General features: G+C 34.8%; 4 protein-coding genes across 5 annotated transcripts; 3 read left to right on the top strand and 1 right to left on the bottom strand.

The window, feature by feature from the left end:
- Positions 1–3,157: 3,157 nt before the first annotated feature.
- Positions 3,158–5,273, top strand: LOC148208048 (aspartyl protease family protein 2-like). Its single transcript, XM_088119664.1, has one exon. The coding sequence runs from the start codon at positions 3,431–3,433 to the stop codon at positions 5,105–5,107; it is 1,677 nt and encodes a 558-aa protein (XP_087975790.1). The 5' UTR covers positions 3,158–3,430; the 3' UTR covers positions 5,108–5,273.
- Positions 5,274–7,043: 1,770 nt separating this feature from the next.
- LOC111007387 (large ribosomal subunit protein eL20) lies at positions 7,044–9,344 on the top strand. The gene is made up of 4 exons (XM_022279743.2): positions 7,044–7,187; positions 7,394–7,509; positions 8,088–8,151; positions 8,806–9,344. Exons 1-4 carry the CDS (start codon positions 7,173–7,175, stop codon positions 9,145–9,147), a joined length of 537 nt encoding a protein of 178 aa, XP_022135435.2. The 5' UTR covers positions 7,044–7,172; the 3' UTR covers positions 9,148–9,344.
- Positions 9,345–9,825: 481 nt separating this feature from the next.
- Positions 9,826–14,752, top strand: LOC111012459 (ATP-dependent caseinolytic (Clp) protease/crotonase family protein). Its single transcript, XM_022286622.2, has 17 exons — positions 9,826–10,192; positions 10,323–10,406; positions 10,569–10,616; positions 10,792–10,875; positions 10,986–11,054; positions 11,870–11,933; positions 12,104–12,177; positions 12,270–12,353; positions 12,468–12,552; positions 12,826–12,911; positions 13,307–13,428; positions 13,528–13,588; positions 13,664–13,762; positions 13,941–14,042; positions 14,145–14,186; positions 14,292–14,398; positions 14,518–14,752. The coding sequence occupies exons 1-17, from the start codon at positions 10,136–10,138 to the stop codon at positions 14,567–14,569; spliced, it is 1,320 nt and encodes a 439-aa protein (XP_022142314.1). The 5' UTR covers positions 9,826–10,135; the 3' UTR covers positions 14,570–14,752.
- A 527-nt stretch (positions 14,753–15,279) lies between these two features.
- Positions 15,280–24,134, bottom strand: VCL1 (vacuoleless1 (VCL1)). 2 transcript variants are annotated; one of them, XM_022279342.2, is made up of 15 exons: positions 23,211–24,134; positions 22,517–22,807; positions 21,710–21,849; positions 21,111–21,216; positions 20,933–21,025; positions 20,060–20,149; positions 19,856–19,969; positions 19,195–19,302; positions 18,976–19,049; positions 17,963–18,017; positions 16,821–17,002; positions 16,594–16,723; positions 16,350–16,452; positions 15,839–15,936; positions 15,280–15,621 (listed from the first exon to the last, which is right to left on the bottom strand). In XM_022279342.2, exons 1-15 carry the CDS (start codon positions 23,994–23,996, stop codon positions 15,457–15,459), a joined length of 2,535 nt encoding a protein of 844 aa, XP_022135034.1. In that variant the 5' UTR covers positions 23,997–24,134; the 3' UTR covers positions 15,280–15,456. The 2 variants fall into 2 exon arrangements, with proteins under 2 accessions (XP_022135034.1, XP_022135042.1); XM_022279350.2 differs by having other exon boundaries at positions 18,976–19,043.
- Between the last annotated feature and the right edge of the window lie 1,166 nt (positions 24,135–25,300).

Here is a 25,300-nt window from a genome sequence, read left to right as displayed (position 1 = left end):
CTATGTGATCCACTTGTCTATATGTTACGGACCACATATGAATTCAGGACGAGCTTCCTCGTGAATCTTCAGATGGGAAGTTTTTTCCATATTTGAAAACGTTGTGTTAACTTGTTCGATTATAGAAAAATTTATGTATATTTTTTGAAAATTGATAATAGTAATAATAATAATAACCCAAAACTAATTTACTAGTTAAATTATTTCATATAAATTAGTTATTTGATAATGAAATCACTCAAATCTATTTTATTTGTTGATATTAATTAATTGTCTATTATTTGTTTTTATTGGTCTCTTTTTTTTTTCTTTTTTTGTTGACATAATTGTTTTGATTGGTTAAAGGCCCATCAGAAATAAAGTACCCAATTGATGGTCATCAATAAATATCAGTGAAGGAATTAGTAATTGTCAATGTAACTAAATATTTTGTGCAAAAAGAGGACAAAATAACTAATTACATCAAACTTTAATGTAGCATATTACATTAATGTCCACTAATTACATCAATCAATAATGTCATTAATCAATTAAATAAAAATTAAAACTAACCACACCTAATTACCTAGTTTTGAATAATCAAGATTAATTACTAAGTTTGAACTATACAAACTATAAGAGTATGAAACAAATATAGATAATTCTTAACCAATTTGAGGATAGAACTAGGTAGCTATTATAATTCAAAAAGTAAAAATCAATTGTCCACTTTGAAATTATTTGAAATTACATATAAAAAACACTTAAATTTTAAATATAAACAACAACATTGCACTATTTTTAGAACTAGACATTTTTTTTAACTATTTTAATACAAATACAATTTTTGAAGCAATCAACTGTGAATACACTATCCATGTACTTAGTGGCCACTTTTGTCTACTTAAATAAATATTGCACGGTTGTTTTTTCTCATATTTTTAGTAAGTACGAGTTTGTGTTTAAATTTTATACAATATAATAGGTTATATAAGTTTAGACGGTTGATTATTAAGTTGATAATTTATAGAAGATAGTATGCCGTATAAAATATTAATTAATGAGTTTAGTTTATGTAACACCAACGAATATTTTTTTAAATATTATTGTTTTTAAAATATGTATTTTGTCCAAACTACTTTAAAAAATATTATAGCTTTGAAAAACTATTTTGTAAAATAGGGTTGTTTTGACAGATTTATTACCAAGTTTACCATAGGTATGAAATTGCCGATGATTTCATGAAGAGAATAGTAAAATTAAAATTCTTGTAGTACAATTGTTATCTGCTCGTAAGATATTTCATGAAGAGACGTACCATGACATAGCATATCACGACTTCCCCAAATTATTTATCAATTTCAAACCTGTAATATTCTTGAAACTAATTTCATAAAATTTATATTTTCGTAATTTTTTATTTCAACGGTATTCTTTTAACTTACTAATATTTTCATGTTGAATTACAATTAGAAAGCCAAACATCGGTAAAAAAAAGGAAAAACAAAATTCATTTTGTAATAAAAATAAATCTGAGTCACACTGTGTACAGTACAAGTTGATTTTGTTTGACATGACTTTGGGGTTATTTAAGTAATTTCACGCATTTGAAAGGTGGTTTAGTAGGTAGAGAGATGGGGTCTAATCAAGGATGATTCATGGTATTGTAAGCACATAGTGGAGTTATATTTTAATAAGATCCCTTCTCAAATTACTTTAATGATATCTAAAATATTTATTATTAGTTTTTTCTTTCCATATTTTACTTTTTATAGCTTATATTTGGTTTCAATTTGATCCGTTTATTAAACTTTATAAATCATTTTTGAATTATATTTTATCCACCTCATTTTCCATAAATACACACATTTATATATCAATAACTTGTAATTGACATTCACAAATTTAGAGATTCGTACAAATTAAAAATTTTTAAATTATAGGTACTAAATTGAAATTGAAATTTAACCACAACTTTTTAAAATGATAAGTACCCAATTAAAATTTTTAATTATTACTATTTTTTAATACAACAAATCATGTGAGAGTGTATGTCTGGTATGGTTGATTAAATTATTTAAAATTATATATATTAAAATTGAAACTAATCTTGAATGAGTAGGATTAAATCAATAATTTAACCAAATAAAAATAAATTTAGAAGTTGAAACAGGTGTTGGAAATAATTTTAAGAAAATAAAAATATAAATGGTCGAATATTTTGAGAGGAAAATAAGAGAGAATTATAAAAATAGCACAAATATATATATATATATATATATATATATAACTTTTTTAAAACAGAATAAAAAGTAATGATATATTTTTTTAAAATAAACAAAATAGAACGGTCAAGATTGGGAGGGTTTTGTCGAAGTTGCAGACTAAAAAGGCAGCTTTTTGAGCTCGCACGGTATTATTTTAATGCCGTGTGGCTGAAGAACGAGGAAAGCGAGTCCACGAAGAACGAGTTGACCAGGTAATTTTTTTGGGACAAAATTATTATTATTTATCTATGTACTTAAATATTTAAAAATCTAAATTAAATAAATAGTACAACTAATAATCTCAATTAATTAGACTAATTCGAATATAACTACGTAGATAAAATAATTATTCATTTTTTAAGGTTAAAGTTCGATTGCTGCCCATATTTGTTGAGAACTAAAAAAATACTCTAAATAAAATTGGTTAATTTTTTCTTCAGTAGCTAGTTTTGGGCACTCTAATAGCTAGACTATTATTTATGTTGAAATCAATTATTTTTTGTCATGCCAAACATTTTTTTAAATTTAATTTGGTTTCAATGTTTTTAGTATGAACATTTTTTTACGTATTTGAATTTGTTAATAAGTTTGGATATTCTTGCCGCTCAGTTTGAACATTTACGTGACTCAATTTGAAATGTTTTACTAATGAAATTTTGTGCTATCTTTTATTTAGCTTTGAGAAAATATTAATTATTGCAATTTAATTTACTTAAAATGGAAAGATTGGATTAAAATTGACCAAGTGAGTAAATTTTCTAATGCCCTTAAATTTTTTGTCCTGTGAAAATTAGATAAAATGACTGGCAAAAGGCAACTTCTTTTTGTATTTTGCATGCTTGTCAATAAATAAAATAAAATTTATTGAATTTTTATTATATGAAAACGCGTTGAATAATAGCTCTTTGAATCCACCATATTCAAACTTTGTGAGATTTATTACAAATCCTCCTTCCCCTCTTCTCTTTCATTTCATCTCTCTCTCTCTCTTCCTCGATTTCGCGCTTCTCTTTTCCGGGATTTCGCTTCCTGCTCTTGACAAATTCTGTTTGGTTGTTCTTGTTCGTGTTCTTGATTTCTGTGAAATCTGTCTGAGTTTACTTCGATTTCAGTTTCTGGTTAATTTTTTCCCGTGAGCTCTGTGAATCTGTTGATTTTTCATCCCTCGTTTGAGGTGATGCGTAATGGATTTTCTCGGTAACCAAACAAGCAGTAGCAGAGGTTTTCAGAATCGCAAAGTGTTTCTTACATTGATTTTCCTTTTGCTTTTCTCCGGCGTTTTTAATACGATTGCAGAAGCGCATGTTCGTCAAGGAATCAACTCCAATCGCTCTGGTATTTTCGGAATCGAATTGCCGGAAAATCTCAGCTCCGGTATTGCATCTTCCTCCGCGAGCGCTCCGTGTAGTTTCGGTAATGAAGATGGACACGAAGAGGAAGAAAATTTAATGGCGGATTCGGTTAAGCAATCAGTGAAGCTCCACTTGAAAAAGCGGTCAACGAATCGAGCGACGGAACCGAAAGAATCAATCACCGAATCTGCAATTAGGGATTTGGCGAGAATCCAGACTCTTCATAGGAGAATCACTGAGAGGAAGAATCAAGACACGACTTCGAGATTGAAGAAGAGCAATGCCGAGCAGCGGAAACCGGCGGAGGCGGTTACTCCGGCAGCATCGCCGGAATCTTACTCCGATTACTTCTCCGGCCAGCTTGTGGCTACTCTCGAATCCGGCGTCAGTCTCGGCTCCGGAGAGTACTTCATCGATGTCTTCGTCGGTTCTCCGCCCAAACACTTCTCTCTGATTCTCGATACTGGAAGCGACCTAAACTGGATTCAATGCGTCCCTTGCCACGATTGTTTCGAGCAAAACGGGCCGTATTACGATCCGAAAGATTCAATTTCTTTCAGAAACGTTACCTGTAACGATCCTCGATGTCAATTGGTTTCGTCTCCAGATCCTCCGCAGCCGTGCAAATTCGAGACGCAATCGTGCCCTTATTTCTACTGGTACGGCGACAGTTCGAACACCACCGGCGATTTTGCGCTCGAGACGTTCACCGTCAATCTCACCTCGTCGGTGACGGGGACGTCGGAGTTCCGGCGGGTGGAGAATGTGATGTTCGGATGCGGCCACTGGAACAGAGGCCTCTTCCACGGCGCCGCCGGATTGTTAGGGCTCGGCCGTGGCCCTCTCTCGTTTTCATCGCAGCTTCAATCGCTCTACGGCCATTCCTTCTCCTACTGTCTCGTCGATCGAAACAGCGATACAAGCGTGAGCAGCAAGCTGATTTTCGGCGAAGATAGAGATCTATTAGCGCATCCAGAACTGAATTTCACATCGCTGATCGGAGGAAAGGAAAATCCAGTCGACACATTCTACTATCTGCAAATCAAATCGATCTTCGTCGGAGGAGAGGAGCTCAAAATCTCCGAGGAGAACTGGAACCTCTCCGCCGACGGCGGCGGCGGAACAATCATCGACTCCGGCACCACTCTCAGCTATTTCTCCGATCCGGCTTACCAGACAATCAAGGAAGCATTTCTGCGGAAAGTGAAAACCTACAAACTGGTGGAAGATTTTCCGATTCTGCATCCTTGTTACAACGTCTCCGGCGCCGAGAAACTGGAATTTCCAGAATTCGAAATCCACTTCGCCGACGGCGCCGTGTGGAAATTCCCGGTGGAGAATTACTTCATCAGAATCGAGCAATTGGATATCGCGTGCTTGGCGATGTTAGGGACTCCAAAATCGGCGCTGTCGATCATCGGAAATTACCAGCAGCAAAATTTTCACATACTGTACGATACGAAGAACTCGCGGCTGGGCTACGCGCCGACGAGATGTGCCGAAGTTTAACTTAGCAGGAAGACGACAGTTCTAAATTCTAATTTGTATTATTAATATTCTTATTTTTTTCTTTTTTTGAGTATTAATAATTTAATTTGTCTCCTCAAAGGAGAGGGAATATACAGACCTTGGCTGATTTTGTAGTAAAAAAACAACAGCATTATTCTTTTTTTTTTCTCTTTTAAGTTTGGTTTTTTTCTTTTCCTATTCTTAGTTGTTATAATTTATTTGTATAGCAACACAAATAAGTTTGGTTATTGAATTTTGTTTCTTGCTTTCTTAGTAGTTATATGGTCTATCTAGGAAGTATTACGCTTATAACTGTTATTAAAATAATATTTCATATAAATATTGGAGCGGACGAATATCTAAACCCATGATATTTTTTAAGACAAATAAACATAAAATATTAATTTTCTTAAAGGAAACATATTTGATTTTTTTTGTTTACTTCTTATTTTTACTGTAATAGAATAATATTTATGATTTAAAAAAAAAGAATAATATTTATGTGATTACCTATTTGGCATACTACATTAAAAATTGATACTTATGAGAGATTAATACGTAGAGGGAGAGAGAGAAAATATAATAAATTGCTGTCAATTTTTTTTCTCTAAATATTGTTCTACTATTTAAAAAAAAAAGTGCTGAAGGTTAAATTGTACTTTTAATTTCTAAATTTTAACATGCTTTGTTTATTTCACTTGTATGAAAGTTTTGCTTTTGGTATCTACAATTTTTGGTTAATTACAATAAGAGTCGAACTATACAACAAAATTATGTTTATATAATCTCTAGATTAAAAGTGTAATTTACTCAAAATTAATCTCCATATAAATGTATCCCCTTGTTTAATAGCTGGCTAGAGATTTGCAAAGTTGGTTAGTTGCTTCCCTAAAATTTGAGATATTCTCACACTCTATTGTTTAACCTCGGAAGTGACATCCAACAAATTCTTCCCTCTCAAGTCTTTCTAAGGTTGGAACTCTAATAGCTCGTCACTCAATTATGCAATTAGTAGTAAACTTAAACGACAGATAATTTTGTTGAATCATGCAAAGTGCTTCCAAACTAACAATGAATTAATCTAAATTGGTCTTTGTGTTCAATATAAATCTAAGAAAGAACAGAACAACGAACTAATTTCACTGACATTTTTTTAGTACAATACGTGGGAGTTTGAGATTCAAACTCATGACCTTTAAGTTGAACTATGCTTAAATTGACCTAATTTTATTAATATTTATTAAATGAGAATGCGTAGTTTTTATTTTAAATATACTTATACTAATTTTCTTATTTTAATATTGATCTTTAGGGAGCCCACATATGAATATCAGTGGACTATCTCAATTAACCTCTTAAAAAAACCTTCAATTTTACAGGCTTGCATTATACACACCATTTTAAAAAATTTGTTAGCCCAGATAAAAGTAAGAAGAAAAATTTCAAAATTATCCTTTATATTATGTCATGGTCAAAAATTACCCTTTACATATAAATATGAAGTTGTGTTTTTTTAGTACTAACACGTATGCATTAAGTAGTGTCGATTTTTATTAGATAGTCATTTAAGCCATATAGTATTTGTAAACACATTTGGTCTCTCATCATTTTATTGATATACATATGTAAGAAACCCCATTAAATCTTAACAACATTTTCTACTATATAAGCTAAATCGTTATAAAGTTTAAACTACAAAAACTTATTTGTTACATCCTTAAATTTAGGTAGTAAATCATTATCAATTTAAAAGTATAAGAAATAAATCGTTACAAAATGAAGGAACTAAATCTTTATTTCATAAAAAAAGAAGAAGAGATTTTTAACCTTAAAAAAAAAAAAGATATGCAACAATATGATAGATATTGAAACTTGAAAGTAAACCATTTCGAGTGATTACATATGGGTCGGGCCGGTCCATATACTTGTTCGGCCCAATTTCAAAGCAGCAGCTTAGGTTTTACATAATCGCTCACAAGCTCGTATCATTCATTTGGCTATCGTCTACCAGAAGGATCAAATCGAAGCACCGTTGCGGATCTCTCAAATCCTCCGACTCCAAGAAATGGTCACGTTCAGAGTAAGAATCTGCTCCCATGAACACCCAAATCTCCTCGAATCGGATTAGATTTTGCATTATTTTTGCAATATTTTTCTTTCTGCTAAGAATGCTTTTGCTTTATATGATTATCGTTTTTGTTCATTAGATTCACTTGAATTTTCTCCCTCTAAATCCCACTTTAACTTGCAACGCTTTGATCTGTTTTGAATTTTGTTCTCTCTCAGTTTCACCAGTACCAGGTCGTGGGGAGGGCGCTTCCTTCTGAAGCGGATGAGCATCCCAAGATCTACCGGATGAAGCTCTGGGCTACCAACGAGGTCCGTGCCAAATCCAAGTTCTGGTATGTTACTGTTCTGTTCGTCGACATTTCTTTAACGGGGTTCGAACAATTATGCTTATCTTGATCCTATACAATAGCCTTTGCAGTTACATAATAAGAGGTTTATTAGTGAATTCAGTATTGTCAATGTGATTCTTTCTACAAATTCAGGAGGCGGTTTGAATAATTATGATTATCTTGATCCTTTAGTCCTAGTTCTTATTGTTACATAGTAAGGATTTCTAGTGGATCTAGTGTTTTCAATGTGATACTTTCTGCAAATTTTGCAGGGGGTGATTATGCTTATCTTGATCCTATAGTGAATAGTCCTAATTCATTAGTTGGTATAGTTACACAGCTAGGTTTATCGGTGGATTTAATATTATCAATGTTATTCATTTTTAAAATTCATAGAATTGTACAACTCTGTTCATTTGATATTGTAATTTCAAATTTCAAAGTTGTTTATCCTGCAATGGATTGGAGTTTTGGTTCTTTTCCTTTTTCAAGTTTTTTTAAGCATTGCGTATGTTTTAGTTATACTGTTTGCTTTGGGGGAAGATGGATATTCTGATTTTCTGATCCTCACATTTGGATAGGTACTTTTTGAGAAAGTTGAAGAAAGTCAAGAAGAGCAATGGTCAAGTTCTTGCCATTAACGAGGTATTAGATCTGAAACACACTTCTATATTTTATTTGTTTATCCTGTGACCGTCACTAGGAAATTGAGCTAGTTTCAGCTTCTTGGAGTTCAGTTCAAATGCATTGGGTTTCTTTTGTTTATGAAGCCTTTCTGTTTTAGAGACGTTAAATCTGGTATATCATTCCTTAAGACGAAAAAAAACATGTCAGGTTTCTTCATTATCGAATGTCTACCAGTCTTGATGTATGCTTGCTATTTCTGTCATATGCTTGTGGCTTCTTAAGGAGCAAGTGATTGATTTCCTAGAAATTTTATGCTTATACGTATTTACGTATGTACATGCATAAATTTATACATAATAAATTTGTATAATTGAAGCAACTGCTGTTTCATTTTGAATGTTTACTCCTAAGTGAACTTTCAATGGTATTTTACTGTAATTGGCTTCTGAGTGATGATGAGTTTGGTGGTTAAAGATTCTAGTTGGCTGTTATTAGTTCTTATATAGGATTAGGATTGTACATGATTATTCATATAACGTTATGTAAGTTTCTGGTCTGCAAATAAGCCTTCCCTTTCCATCTTTTAGTTCCCTCCTCAAATGTCGTGTTGCGTCCATGTTCTAAGTTATAATACAACCAATAATCCTCTCGCCTTCGGTTCGCAAATTGTAGATTTTCGAGAAAAACCCAACCAAGGTCAAGAACTATGGTATTTGGCTGCGGTATCAGAGCCGAACTGGTTACCACAACATGTACAAGGAGTATCGGGATACGACATTGAACGGGGCTGTCGAGCAAATGTACATTGAGATGGCATCTCGCCATCGGGTGAGGTACCCGTGCATCCAAATCATCAAGACAGCAACTGTTCCTGCAAAACTGTGCAAGAGGGAGAGTACCAAGCAGTTCCATGACTCAAAGATCAAATTCCCGTTGGTGTTCAAGAAGGTGAGGCCACCCACCAGGAAGCTCAAGACAACTTACAAAGCATCTAGGCCCAACTTGTTCATGTAATTCTGCTCATCTTTGGCCTCTCTTCTATGGAAACATTTGATTATTGATTTTGGTAGATTATAGAAACTTCAACAAGTAGATGAGATTTCCGCGAAACAATTCATTTTTCTAGCATGATTATTCTGCTGCTAGAAGTAAAACTTTCACCTTTCAGAATCGAATAAAATAAAGCTGGTTTGTTTGTTTTCGCCTTTTCACATCTTTATATATTAATATCTTTTTCTTTAATTAATTTTAAAGCTTTTTCTTTTTTCCATTACGTATATATTTAGGCTAAATAAAGAGAAAAATTAATTTTTAACGGTTTATTAGTTTTATTTAATCTAATTACTATTTACCATGGAAATGTTGAAGTCAAGATCGATAAAATTATAATATGTAGAGAGGTATTAGTTTTATTTAATCTAATTATTATTTACCATGAAAATGTTGAAGTCAAGATCGATAAAATTATAATACGTAGAGAGGTGAGATGGTAAAAGATGATTAAAATTAATATTTCGATTGATATTTTTCACATTTTGTTTGATTTTTTTGTAATACAATAGAAAGCTCAATTTACCTCATTTACTGCCATGTTTACCACAACCCAACGATTTTAACTAACTTGAAAACTGAAAAGGAAATATAATAATTACTAATTACTATATAACATACATAAAATTTGGCGCGCGGATTCGGTTGAAGGCGAGGGATTTTCCCGATTCCTCAGTCCATTTCGTCTTTGAAATTTATTTGGGGAAATCGATTTTTATGTTTCCAATCCATTCTCGTTCAGTCAGGGATTTATTTTTCTTATTCGATTAAATTTCCTGGAAAATTTTACCCTCGCAATTTTGAATCGAACAAAGGGGAAAAGAAATCAAATCACTCGAACCAGAAATGAAGAACTGCAACACTATAATGACGGTTTCTCTTTCTCTCAGCGAAAAAGTGTACCGAATTACAGCACAGTGGGGACTGGAGAAGAAAACGAGCAAATAAAATTATGGGAGACCGTGGCCGGTGCCTTCGACGCTCGATTTTTTCTCTTCTATTTTATTCTGTGAGCTCTCTTTCGATTGTAGTTAATTTCTTCTGCATATAATTTATTTTCACGAACATGTTGATGATGCTGGGAAATTTTAGGGTTAGATGATCTGAATTTCATTGACCTTCGATTTTGTTCGTTTCAGAAAAAAACAAAAGATGAGTTGGTATTGGTTAAATGGGCAACAGTTGGTGTGCAGCCACCTGAATCTGACTTAAATTGTGCAGTGGTAGGTGGAATTTTACAAGCTGGTGGTAGGTGGGAGCGGAGATGGCTGACCACCGACCTCCACTTGTTGGTCTATTTTTATGCAAATTTCCTGAAATCTCACTTGTTTTCTGTGCTACCATTTTGATTTCTCATTTTGCGCTCTTCGATCGAATCGATCCAGAATTTCGACTTCGGAATGGCGCAGCAAGTTGTTAACCCTGATGGAGAGGTACTTTCTTGTCTGCATCTACCGCTTTTTGGGATACAACCATTTGTTTTATTATGAATTTCTGACCATTTTTCTTGCTTGCTTACGGTTGCAAAATGTTTCCCTCTGTCATAAGTTTTGTGGGAGTTTCTCACTCTTTTGATCACTAAATGTTTGTTCGAAATCAAACATTCAGGTTGTTCTGGGAGAAGAAATTGAGCATGTAAGGCTGGTCACGTTGAACAGGCCTAGACAATTGAATGTCATCTCATCCAAAGTGGTATGTAAATTTAACTCCACTTAATTGGACTGTTGATGATTGGTCTCCAGTTCTTGAAATTTAGTGATGAACTAGGACTTTCCTCTCTGTCTGTTTGTGTGTGCATGTAGGTTTCTTTGCTGGCTGGATACTTAGAAAAATGGGAAAAAGACGATGAAGCAAAACTTATAGTCATTAAGGTCAGTTCCATCATGTATGCTCAAGAAAATATTGATTTGTTGCAGATGGTCTTAGGGGGCTTATCCAAACTGAGGATATGATAGGAATGGATGGCAACGGGGTGGGGCGGGTCTGGCCACGTTGGGGATTTTCTCCCATCCCCGTCCCCAAAATTTTTGGGGTAGGGACGGGGACAGATCGGGGATTCACCGATCGGAACCCGTTCCCCGTTATAAATATGTATATATTTTTTTCTTTTAATTTTTAATTGTTTAAATTTATTTTTTCTTATCACTAGTATAATAAGGGAAGAAAAAGTAGATAATTTTTTCTTTTAAGGTACAGTACACCACCTCTGGTGGTGCATCAATTATAGGAAATTTTTTTGTAATTACAACCTTTTCATGGTCATGAACAATTGGAAAGAGTTTGTCTAGTTCTTTGGGTGGGGTTCTCTCTACCCCGCCCTTAGGTTGTTCCCCTTTGGTTTTTGTTGGAATGGAGAAAGTTTCTTATCTAAATAAATAAAACAAAAGTAGATAAATAGGCAATTGGACTTGAGCCTTTTATTTTTAAATAATAAAAAGTATTTATAAAAATTAATATATATTAATATTATTATATATAAAAATTATTAAAATACTAAAGGGGGCAGGGATGGGGACCTCGATTAGGATCCCCGGTTTGACCCCGTCCCCGATCAAACCGGAGATTCCCTGATCCGATCGGGACAGGTACCTGCGGGGATTGGGTCCCGCAGATTTTTTTGCCATCTCTCGATAACCCAAATAAATAACCATCTTAATTTTTTGGAACGGTGTTTCTTTTGAAATAGGGATCTGGTCGAGCCTTTTCTGCTGGTGGGGACTTGAAGATGTTCTATGATGGCAGGAATACAAGTAGGTTCTAGTTTTCTTTCAATACAGAGGAAAATAGTAAAATCTAACACTTAATCCATTATCCCAACCATGAAGATATGTCACATTCTGCAGTCTAAATCCCACTCTTTAACAGAATGAGAGCTATGAATTTGGTACTTAAATTTCAATCTTCACCATGTTTTTGACAGAGGATTCGTGCCTTGAAGTTGTGTACCGAATGTATTGGCTCTGCTATCACATTCATACCTACAAGAAAATCCACGTAATGAATTTTCTGACCCCATTAGAGAAAAAGTGTTGAGCAAAATTTTGGTTAAGTTAAATATTTGGTTCTTGTGCTCGTCTTAATCGCAGGTTGCACTTGTACATGGAATTTCAATGGGAGGAGGTGCATCGTTCATGGTGCCGATGAAATTTTCAGTTGTCACAGAGAAAGCTGTGGGTTTTTTTTTCCCTGTCGACTGTCTCCTTATATGTTCCTTGATTTATACGTTTGGTTTCAACTTCCATAGTAATTCCCAAGTGATCACTTTCATGAATTCCTTGATATAGGTTTTTGCCACTCCAGAAGCAAGTATTGGGTTTCACACCGATTGTGGTTTCTCATATATACTTTCTCATCTGCCTGGATATTTAGGTAACTTCGCAGTCAGTAATATAATAAAAATTTGTAGAGTTGAGATTATGGACCTTACTCTCATCCATTTATTCTACAAAATTTTCTATTGATGTTCATAATTTCTTTCTGGAAAATTCATCAACATCATACATAACTTCTCTTGATTTTAACTTTTTCCTTAGTATATGCAGATCTCCATGTTATCTTGCGAGGAGAAAAAAAAATCAGTGAAAGTGGGGGTACAACATAATAAGAAATCGACTGATTAAATAACCATGTGGTTATATGCAGGAGAGTACTTGGCCTTAACAGGATCCAGGTTGAACGGCAAGGAATTGGTTGCAGCTGGACTTGCAACACATTTTGTCCCTTATGAGGTTAGTTAACCCTTTTCTACTTCTCTAGCTACACCTGTAATCAGTAATGAAAAACATAATTTATGATCAAAGTGTTGTTCTTCATTGGTTTTTTTATTTCACATATTTAGTTAGTTATCCATATTTAAAGACTCATCCACTTTATGGTATATTTCAAGAATAACTTCAAGCTTTCGGCATCTTGGTGCTCAAATCATATAATTTTTTTTTTTTTTTTTTTGTAATTATAGTCTCATAATGACTGTAAATGATTGGAAGGTCTTTCTTGTTTAGTTCTTTTTGGCAGTGGTGGGTGAACCCCCAGCCTCTAGGCTGTTTCTTATTAAAAAAGAATGGTCAGTTATCTATTCTAAATGCACTATGTGAAAGATGGATCCTTCATCTATGTGTTGCAGCAATTGGGTGAACTAGAGAAGCGTTTGATTAGCTTAAACTCCTATGACGAGAACTCAATCAGATCTGCAATTGAAGAATTTTCTTCAGAAGTTGAGCTGGATGGAGACAGTGTCTTGAAAAGGTTATTAGTGGAATAAAGAAAGAAACAGTTTCCTTTTCATATAGAATATCTCATGCTATGGATAATGAGTCTGACAACTTAATTTTGGGAATCTTCCAGGCAATCTGTAATCGACAAGTGCTTTTCGAAGGAAACTGTAGCAGAGATTATAAACTCCTTTGTAAGTCTCTCTCTCTCTATCTCTCTCTCTAAGCAGCTGGGCCTCTATAATATTATGAACAAATTTGCTTTTCAGGAAGCTGAAGCAAGTGTAGAAGGAAATGGCTGGATAATTCCCGTTCTGAAGGGACTGAAGAGATCATCCCCTACTGGACTGAAAATAACTCTAAAATCGGTACCACATCCAATTTCATAACTAACAAATGCAAATACTTCTCTTATTTGGGCACAAGATTACTATTCTCAATTACTGGTCTCAACTGGGGAAACTTTTAAAATCTTCAACTTCTCATTCTATTTCTTTTTCCCCCACTCCATGTACCTGTTTCTAATTCTTGTGTCTCCATTTCCAGATACGCAAAGGTCGAACCCAAACGCTGCAAGAATGTTTGAAGAAGGAATTCAGGCTGACAATGAATATTCTACGCACCATCATCTCCGGTGATGTTTATGAGGTAATTATTGATCATTAATAGCTAAGCAAACCTAAAACAATATGTATCAATCAACATAATGGATGTGGCCATCTCTGAACTAACCATTTTCCTCGTCCATAGGGTATTAGAGCTCTCACCATTGACAAAGACAATGCTCCCAAGGTTCTCTATCTTTGTTTTCGCATTCGCGTGTGTGTTCTTGTGTGTCTTTATAAGAAGGAATAGTTTCCTTTTCTTTTTATCTAAAAATTATATAACTGGATGCAGTGGGATCCACCAACTCTTGAGAAGGTCGAGGACGACAAGGTAAATGAAGTATTTCAGCCATTCAGGGAAGATTTAGAACTCCAAGTACCGAAAAACGACGAACACAGGTAGGTAACCATTTCGAGATTCCCGTTCCTAACAACCAACTTCAATCAGCCCAAATTGATTGAAAAATATCAAGAATATTTGAAACTAGAAGACCCCCCAGTAATATACTTCTGTGCAGGTGGAGTGGTAAATATGAAGATTCAATGTATTCAACTGTGAAGGTGGAGTGAGGGATACAATGCAAGCTTTGCCAGCTGCCTCATTTGACTGATTCAATCAAATTACAGTTATCTCATATTTTACTTAATACTGCAAAATTATTGCTTTAATAATGTAGAACACTGTGTAACATGAAAAGCAGTGATAATTAAGGAAATCTGCAGAAGGGAAAGAACTTGTAAAAGTTGAACCTACGACTTCTTGAGATTCTGATTTTCCTGCTTCCTTTCCATCAAAATCAACATTAAAAACCAAGAATCTCCCCAATTCTGAAAGGCTTCCAGGCTCTACCTGTGTCTTGGTATATATATTTTTTAAAATAATAATGTTCTTTATTTTAGGCCTCGTTTGGTTACCATTTTTGTTTTACCTTTTTAAAAGAGAAAGGTGTATGATAACTAGTTTCTGTTTCTCCTTTTTCAAAAAATTTTTAAACAGAAAAAGTAAATAGTTTTACATAAAACTAATTTTTAAAAAAGTTTTATTTTTAACATTTATTATACATTTTGTAAGCCAAGATGATAAAACAATGTTCTTATTTGAAAAAATTGAATACGGAATTAAGAAACTTAATTTTATTGTTTTAGAAATTCTGAAATTCTTGAAGAAACGAGAAAGAACAGCTACCAAACACGTATATTTCTAAAAACTGGAAACAAGAGACGAAGACGTAGCTTAACAAGGTTTTCTGTAAAGAAGAAGGTTTAGTGGGAAAAGAGAATGAACGAATAGAAAGGTAAAAATGAGTGAGGCATTTCAACATAATATACCCACATACACCAATCACAGATAAATATTAGTACATTACACACGTAAAACACCAGCAGAAGCTCAGTAGGGAATTTAAATAAGATTATAGAGGAAATAAAATGAGGCCTCAAGAGACAAGACACTATCACTATGAAACCCCTGGGAAGGACAGCCTATCTCGAAGAGTATCAAAAATTGATGAAGCTGCTGTATTTTGTGCAAATGTTAATTTTAATCGACCTAGTAATTCTCCATCCTTTGCTTGTGAAGCTGCATCCGCTGCTTCCTTCGCCATGCCGATTCGAGCATAAGACTGAAGCAGAATAAATAAATATCAGGATTCAAATGAAGCATTATTTCAACTTTTGACTTCACTACACTTGATCAAATAGGATAAATCTGATTTTCAAGTACTACAACTCCGAAATTTTAATCTCTGTCAACATTGGAAATCCCCTTTCCTAACAGCATGAACTTACTTCAATTAAGACTACCAGCCATAGGGAAAAAATAAATGGAGTTACACTAACCTCTGCTCTTTCTCGTGGATCTGCAAGCTTGGGAATATATTTCAGTGCTTCAGCCTTCTCATCTGCTTCAATGCAAGCCTCCACAAACGGCTTGTAACCTGTTAAAAGGGAAATGGGACGATAGTTCTATCACCCTTATTGAAATATTGAATACAAATTATGGAAATTATTATTATTATTATTTTGAAGAAAAGTTACAAATGTTATGGAAATTATGAAATCACTATTCTAGTTATCGACATCAATGGCAAAGCACGCATGAAATCATGTACTTTAAGTAGATAGACTCTAACGAGCATGATTGGTTATGGTTTTAGTTTGTGTCAACTGACAGAGGACATTTCTCTTGCTCCTTGCACATGGAGGCAGCTTGTGCCATTAAGATAGAAGATGTTTAACCATCTCAGAAATGGTTCGCATCTCGTTTTCAATATCTAGGCAAATAATGAGGATGTATATATGCATCGTGTTAATGGGAAAAAGTATTTTACACTAATAATTGGAAGTTTACCAATTGCTGGTCTTTTCTCCTTTGAGAACGTCTCCAATGCAACCCAATCTCTTGTCGTAGCCAAAGCAAAAACTTTAAGCCAATACCATCTTTTCTCAGATACCTGAGGCGTAACATGAAAACCACAGTTGGAAGTTATCAGACAAATAGGAAGGTAAGCAAAAGAATTAACCAGACTCCTAAGCAAGCTGAGAACCTCCTGTTTACTACAACTTGAAGGAACCGAAAAGAGAAGTTTACACACCTTGAATTCTGTTTTAACTTTTAGAGCAGCACGATGATTTCCCAACACAATACATGTCCGAATTGTATCATTAATACTGGAATCAACAAAGATCGCCTGCTTTGTACTCACCTCCAACTCGTGTTGCATTCTGCGGATGTGATCAGAGAATCATTTAGTAGTCCTTTTGCCTTTTTTTTATTTAAAAAAAAAACCACTTTAGGAAAAAAAACCAAATCTACACTAACTTCAGCAATTTTGCATGCTCTTCAGCAGCTTTTGACTCAAAAACGTGTTCCTTGGTCTCTGCAAAAAGGCTGTGGGCCTTATCGATAAGTTTTATGCGTGGACCATGGAGTGGAGATCCTTTGCTTGCCATTGGATTTTTCCCTAGCTCCCATGACTCTTTCCACAGAAGAAAAGCTACCTCCTGTAAAATAAATAAATTGTATCCTGAAAACAGGTGTCATAAAAATACACAGGAAGACGAAATCATTAGCACATGATGGACTAGGAGTGTCGTTTGCAGAAATATTAATACTAATAAAAAAATTGTGGCTTATCTTCAACTGTCTTATCTGACCAAAGACGCGTCTTGTGTGGTTTAAAGAAAGAAGATATGTCCTAACCAGAATGAGGATAGGAGAATTTGGGTTCTTAAAAAACTCGGGGTTTTCTACCAAGTCCCTTTTTTTGTTCATCTGACAGCTCAGGGCTAAGGATAAAATTCTAAGCAAACCCATGATCAGCTATATGAAACCACAATTATTCGAAGAAGATTAAGGTTAACAATTTGGTCCCTAGTCTCGGAGTCCTGGGGGTATCAACATGGCCGATAAGATCCAAAAAGGGCATTCTGGTGCACTTTTTTTCTTCTTCATTTTTTTCTTCTCTGAACCAATGGGTTTTACCATAAAACCTCCCAACTAGCAGTAAGGAATAATAGGCTGTTATTTTTTCCTCCCCTGACAGAAATTAAAAGAGATGGTCACGAAAAGAAGAGGAAGAGGAAACCTCAAAGCCCAAAAAGCTCTCCTACTCTTAGAATGGGTACACCATATAGAAACCTTGACCTTAAGGCACTAGGTAGTTGACTTTTGGGGGAGGGGGTTATTTAGTTGCAGCGTGGCAACCACACATAGGAAGATTGTAACCTTCGCATAGCTAGTTCTGAAAGTCACAGCCATCCCTTCGTGGACTGTCCTTTTTTGTTGGGTTTTTTTTAGGGTAGGGAGAAGAACTCTTTAAATTGATTCACTGAGAATATACAATCACACAACATACCGACAGTTTCTATAATCCATATAAAAAAGTAACAAACTCGTGAGATGTGTTTCAACATATAAATTGAATGAAAAGAGATGCATCCAAATATTGAACATAGACGTACATGAAGTTGTCCAGTTGATAGGAAAAAGTCCTTCAGAAATTCATGCTTGTAGCACCTGAAGGAGATAACATAATCAGTCAAGCAAATAGAAAGGACATGTCTAAGTACAAATGCATTTTAAAACAAGAGACGAGCTCAAGAACCAAATAAGAGACGAGAACATGCGTTTATGTCCCATTAAGGCATACAATCACATCAACAAGGCAACAACCAACTAAATAAACATTGCAAGTTCGGTAGTTCTAGAGTTGCTATTAGTAGTGGTTATAATCAGCATCTGCATTCATTCTATTTTTCAATATTCAAATCTACAACTTACGAGCACTATGAGCAGTCTGGAAATATTATAATCAGTTTATTTTCCTTCTCATAGCTGACAAATTTGTGATGAAACCCAAAAGAATTACAATAGATGGAAATTAAAAGGTCCAACACATCAGTATGAGCATATGAGAAAGAAAAATGATATCTAAGTTTCAGTCTATGTAAGCTTATAATTCGCTAACAATTGGTAAGAGCAGTATGTCTCATCTGTTAATACAAGAAAAATGTTGGGGGTTTTTCCCCTTCTCCTCCTCTCTTTTTCTGAAGAGAGAAAAATGATGTAGGTTATCTTTTTTGGTCTAAGCATAGGTACACTCCTTAGAATTCAAGGACACAGATATCCGGACCAAATTCACTTACACTGTTTTGTTTTATTTTTTTTAATACAATACACTGATACAGTAGAATACAAATTCTTATTACTGTTAGTCTGTTATGTTAGACCACAGATTTTCAAACTCTGTCTACTTTTTATTTTATTTTTTTAATGTCAAAATGAAACTATAGACATATATGGTGGAGGACGAGAAGCCCTCAAGCTAAAAGAAAGAGAAACTCGCTAAAATATATCAAATAGAGGCAAAATTAATCTGAAAGCAATACTTCATTGAAGAATCTGCCAAGAAGAAAATGACTACATTTTTGGCATCAAATTTAATACTGGAGCAATAGACATGTTGCATGCATACCGGGCATAAGTAATAAATAAGTCCCGTGCCTGAACTCTTGCTTGTATCATTCCAAAGAATTCCAACGGCTGCCTCTGCATCAAAGCCAATTATGCATGCCATTAAAAAGTTGTAAATATCATTCAGGGCTTATTGTTAAAACTTAATGCATGTCTTAGACTCATTAATCTCAGACATGATAAGAAATTGTGTACATATTAGATTTTATTGAAGAATTACCTTTTGCCAGATATGGAAGAGAACAAGATAAACAAGATCAGTATCGCCACTTTCAGTTGCTTTGATTAATGCTGTATCTTCTTCTCCTATGCTTAACAAAAGAGGTACCTAAATGGATAAAAAGATAAAAAAGGAAACAAGTTTACATGATAAATATTTTCATAATACGAACTGCAATCTACATTCTACAGTTCCATAATATTACAGAAGTGTAATATACATTCAAAGGGTATGACAGCATCAACGACAATGGAAACCAGTCATGTCCATTTTTAAAATTCTCAACCTGATCAAGCAGTCTTGAGATTTGAAAATGAAAGTTTCCATTGGTGGGACTGTGGGAGGATTTTTTAAGAGAAAAAGAGACGAAATGTACACATGTGATTGGGAGCAGCTGAGTGTGTAGTTCAATGGTATGTTGGTTTTTCGTAACCAAATCCTTTTATTTATTACCTTTGCTCAAAAATCCAATTATAGGAAGAAAAAGAAGCAAATTGGAGGGCTTTTTGCAATCTCCTTCGCCCATTTTCGTTTAAGGTTGGACGGCTAATCCTTCCTGCTACTACTGTATATTCATAAATCTTCTCTTCTAATATATGTTTCTTATGCCAAAAAATAACAGAAACCAAGAAGACCAAATAAGAAGCTGGGAAATAAAGACCTGTTTGGAGGAACGGGGTTCATGATCAACAAGCATAGCAGCTAATTTCCTGCGACCAGTCTTGTCTGCATGGCCAGCAACTGCAGCATATGATATGCCTTTGCACAACTTCAGCTGAATTTTACAAGAGGTAATTTCAGACGCCATTGCATGATAAAAAAGTACAGAATCTCAATAAATATATATATTTGAAAAATATAAAACCTTATCCAGTAGAATTTCAAGAAGGGTGGCATCAGGAATATTTAATGAAGCTGTTATCTTTGAACATGCCCAGTGCATTATCACCACCTCCTGTGTAAAATGAATACAAGATATACTGATCTTACTGACAGCTCAAGAAAAAATGGATAGGAATATACTATCTAAGCACTTTTTGTTGATGAGTGAAAGGTTACAATACAAAGATGTTCAAGATACAAAATCTCATAGAGAGTCAAAAGAAAATTACATAAAAATTCCAAACTTTGCAATCTAAAGACATCAACATTGCAGAAACGCCCCAATTTCAACAAATATCGTTTAAAGAGTAAATATTAAAGATTGAAGAAAGAGAGAACGACTAATAGTATTTAAATTTAACTAAATCTACATGCTCATTTGACAAATATCAGTTGGGCAACCTATATAAAAGTAAAAATCAGAAAGAACCTTCTTTTCCATAAGAGAAGGGCAAAACAGGGAGTTAACTTCCCATTTAACGCTCAAATTCAAACTCAATTCTTTAGACCGAGGATTTTTCTTTTTAAACATTTGAGAAATTGAATTCTGATTCCTCATTGCCTCGTTGATAGAAGTTCTCAGATTATTAAAGGAAAACTATTCTGACTATCCTATTGTTTATTCAATTTGTTTTCAATTAATTATTATTATTATTATAAAAAACGATGAACCTATTTATTTTAGCATGAGTTTGGCAATCTAAAATGAATAGCATAAGTTCTATACAAACTACAAAGAATAAATTTAAACCAGGAATCCCTTAATATTTTCACAGCAATAGGGACACAGCAAAACATAAGTGACACAAAAAATCCTTATATGGTTTGATCCACGAATTATAGGGTTATATTTTACCTGACTCATTCCAAGGTACTCAGAAACCCGTAATGCAAGCAAGTGTTGGTGCTCATTGATCAAACGAGCAATCAGAACAGATGGTGTAAGAAGCTGAAAAGAACAAGTTTATTTAGTATATATGAAGATTCATTATAGTTCAAGAAATTAGAAGCTCTTATCAGCAATCATAGAGGACCTTATACTGCTGTATACTGAGAGGGATGCCAATGTCTGGGCTGCGAACAGCATTTAAAACTCGCAATAATCTGCACATCTCTTGTATTCGTTCACGATTAAAATTGCTGCCAAAGCCAACTGGATATCATTATGGAGAGCAAAATCAGAGATAACATTCAACAATCTTCATATTTTTTTAAAAGAAACAAATTTTATTAAATGGTGAAATATGTGAATTGTTAATGATAAGGCATCCTCCCAAAACCTAGCCAAAAGGATGTATAAATCAAAGAGGAACAGAATAATTACAAAGGCTTAGAAAAAGCACATCTAACCACATGGCATAAAGTCAACAGGTTAAATAGGCTAAGCTTGAACTTGTTTGGACGGATCATCATACTTGATCCTTAAAATATGTACCACTTAATTGAGTTGTTACCAAAATAATAAGTAAAAAAGGTGAGCACCTGCCTAGTTAAATTTGAAAGAAAATAATTAAGAGTACACCTGAGAATTTTTTCCTTGTTTTTGCCAAAAAAAAAAAAAAAAGAAAAAACAAACACAAGAACAAGCAACATCGTCATAGTATAATTAAAATGTAACACTATAGTAACTGACCTGCAAAAGGCTTGGCCATAGCTGGCAGCTCTTAGCAGGGTCTGCTGCCTAGAAACATCAAATTCATGGCCAGCAGCATCTACGCATGCTTCAACAGCCTCATGTAATGATGAACGTATCAATCTTAAGTTTTCATCTGCCTGGAAAAAATTATATTGCCTATTAACTAAAGTGCATAGTAAACAAATCATAGAAAATATTTCATTTATTTTGTAGGTACCATCACAATTATTAAGAAGATGACTTTACAAACACACACAGCTATAAGCAAGTAGATCCAAAATTAATTTTTTTTTAGAAAAAAAAATCATTATAAACCATGAAGAATATGTTGATTTATTTATTATTATTTCTTTCTTGATATCCGTGAGTGTTCAGGCCAGCTTGTGCGCACCTTAACTAATTTCACGGGACAACCGCCTGACCCTACAACATTTGGTGCCAGAAAACACATAGGAATTACTAATTCCTAAGGTAGGAGTGACCCTTTATGAACCGGAGGCATATGTTTATTAAAAATCACAACCCTTTATGATTATTTTGTAGTTCTTTCGGTTGGGATTCCCTCTACTCTAGCCCTTAGGCTGTTTTTGTAACTCCGCTTTCAAATATACCCGTCCTTCATTTCTTATAAAGAACAGAAAAGACATATAGAAAACTTTATATAGTTTAGACCGAATGTTAGATAGCCACTGAGTTTTTACTCCAAGTAGCTATCCTCAATATATATAACCTCCACCTTCTAAGAATTAGCAAACATAGCTTGATTAGTGCTACATGTTTTCACAAGGGGAACAATAACATTACCTTTGCACTACGTCTGTCAAAATGATCCAGCGCATCATAAAGAAGAGCTGCAGGAGAGGTACTTCCGATTCTAAAAATTGTTACCGTGGAGTCGGGTACCCTTTGAAGAAATTCCATATTATTGTTAGATAATATCCTCACCCCATCACACTCGGGGATAAGAATTACAGGTTCATCATAGAAGTAACGAACGGGATCTCCAACTGGACCCATCATCAAAAGCATATCATCCCAATAAAGAAGGACGCTGTCCATTCCACACCAAGCTAACTGCTCTGGAGGAAGAGCTGACTATACCCAGAAAACAACAAGACAGGCATATGATTAAAAACATGATCCAACTCCAATTTATTCGAGAAAACAATGACGAATCGATGACAATAGTAAAGGGAGGAAAAGTTCAGAAATATGCCAAACGAATGGACTCTTGTAAACTGAATAAGCTAATTGTCCTTGTCCACCATGCTTTTCATAGAAAGGTGGAAAAAGAGGATGAATCGTTGGATCATCTTGATATCAAATAAAAGATATACTAAAGGAAAAATCTAAATCAGAACTTCGAATCATTTCGTTGAAGTGAACAGTTGATATTATGCATAAGTACGAACAACAAAAATAGAATAGGACTGGTATCATGTATTATTTTAGTCCACATTTTAAGAACAATTTCAAGTTGAAAAAACACGTTGCTGACCTCACACTCACGATCCAGAATGGTTTTCTGCAAGTCTGAAGTCAAAACTAAAAGCCTTCCGTCGTGAGTGAACGCCGCCAACCATTTTCCATCTAAAGAAACCGCCATCTTCTGCAGCGGCCCATCAAGCACGCCCTCGCCCAGGCGCTGCACTCCATCCTCCTCAACAGCTATCACACACGCCTCCCCAACTCCGAGCAAGACCTCCACATTCCCAGACATGGTGTATTGTGGCTCAATTACCGCCATACAGTGCGGCAAATCCTCAATTCCCGGGTCCGAAAGCTTACACGGATTCGGATTCTTGAAATCCGAGATGCAAAAAATTTGGTTGGCCTCGGTTATGCACACGACTCCATTTCCCCAAAATACACATTCCACTGCATTCTGCTCAAAACACTCCTTACCCATCGAGAAGTTTGGCTCCAGAAGTTCGGCATGGATGTTGTAGCGGTAAACGGTGCCATCCTGCACGACACAGACAAGAGTTTGATCGTCGGTCCACGACATGCCAATCAACCGCCCTCCAGGGTTCCTCCAAACGGTTTCTGCCAGCTGAATTCCGGCACAGTTGAAGATTCGCAGCTTCCGGAGGGCGGATTCTGCGTAGAGCTGAACGATCTTCGAGTCGTCGCGAATAATGGCGATCGGACCGCCGAATGGAGCGCAGGCGACCTTGTTCCTGCCAAGGTCAATGTGTCTCCATCTCATCGGGTAGAGCTCCGGCTTTCGGTAGTACCGATTGTGGAGGAGCTGCCACTCCGCAGCAACCGATACGTTGGCCATGGATCACAGCCTCCGAATTTTGCAAGAATTCAATCTTTCGAAACGAATTGGATGAACGAAGAGAAGAAGATTCAGAGGTTGAGATTCATGAATTGGTTCAATAACATTAGAATTTGTCGTTTAATCATTTCGATGAATGGGGTGGAAGGAGCAAGAAAAGCAAAGGAAAGTGAAGCTCCCCCGGTCCATTGTGACCTCCGGTCGGGTTGAACCGTTGAATGTTGCGGCGGTTCAAACTCCAAAAAGTATGGAACGAGATTGATGGATAATAATGAGATCAGGCACTCAATGGGCCCAAAAAGAAGCCCATTTACGGCCTCATCGGTTTAAAACATTGGGCCGGCATTAGAAACGGCCCAAAAAGCAATTGAAAAGTAGGCCAATTTCAGAAACATGTAAATGGGCCACTTTTAAAGCCTATAATTTGATTTAATGGGCCCATTTCAGAAATTAGCAAAATTTGTGTTTAGTTGCTCCCTTTCATAATTATAAATATTAAGGACTTCATCTTGTTTTTGTCTTCTCTTTTCAATAAAAAAAAATAGTATTGCAGGGTTCTAATACCTATAGATTTATTGAAATAGGTTAGAGACAAAACCACAAAACTTGTTATTGTTAGTTTTTTAGACAATTTTGAGAATATTTCTAAAAGAAAATTAGAACAATAAAAACATACCTATTTTTCAAATACTTTGGTTTCTTAAATAAAATTAAAAATGAGAAACAAAAAATAAAAACGTTACCAAATTGATCCTTAAAACGTTACTCAACGACTTTCAACAATCAACATAAACAATATCATAAAGTCCCCATATATGTCTTGGGGAATCTTTTTTGCAAGGCATTAACTTTATTATTATCTTTTTTTTTTTTTTTTGGTGATAGGATGCAAGTCATTAACTTAATCATAAGAACTTAGGTAAAATATCAATGTGATAGTAATTAGAATCATTAATTTGTACCAACTTTTCTTTTAACCTCATAATGAAGCAACACAATAATAACTTCCTTTCTCTTTTTTTAAACTTTAAGTTCATGTTCAAAAGACACATGATAAAATATGAGTGGAAAAAGAAATTAATTGGTCAGCCTTAAAGGTGGCCAAAATTCAACCTCTCTATTCTTATGTCATGATCTCTCTTCCTCAAAATGTATTGTAATATCCTCCCTTTCTCTCTCTAACCCGGGCACGGATAGAGCGAAAAAGGAAGGAGCAAGGGCAACCGTCCTCCTCTTGGTTCGTCTTAGATTAAAAAAAATTAATATTTTAAAGTTTCCCCCTATATTCACCTTCCCAAACATCT

Source organism: Momordica charantia, assembly GCF_013281855.1.
Source record: "Momordica charantia cultivar OHB3-1 chromosome 11 unlocalized genomic scaffold, Mcharantia_2.0 BLBB01000011.1, whole genome shotgun sequence".
In the NCBI taxonomy this organism is placed as follows: domain Eukaryota; kingdom Viridiplantae; phylum Streptophyta; class Magnoliopsida; order Cucurbitales; family Cucurbitaceae; genus Momordica; species Momordica charantia.
Note: the sequence above shows the minus strand (reverse complement) of the source record. Positions and strands in the feature narration are given on the sequence as shown.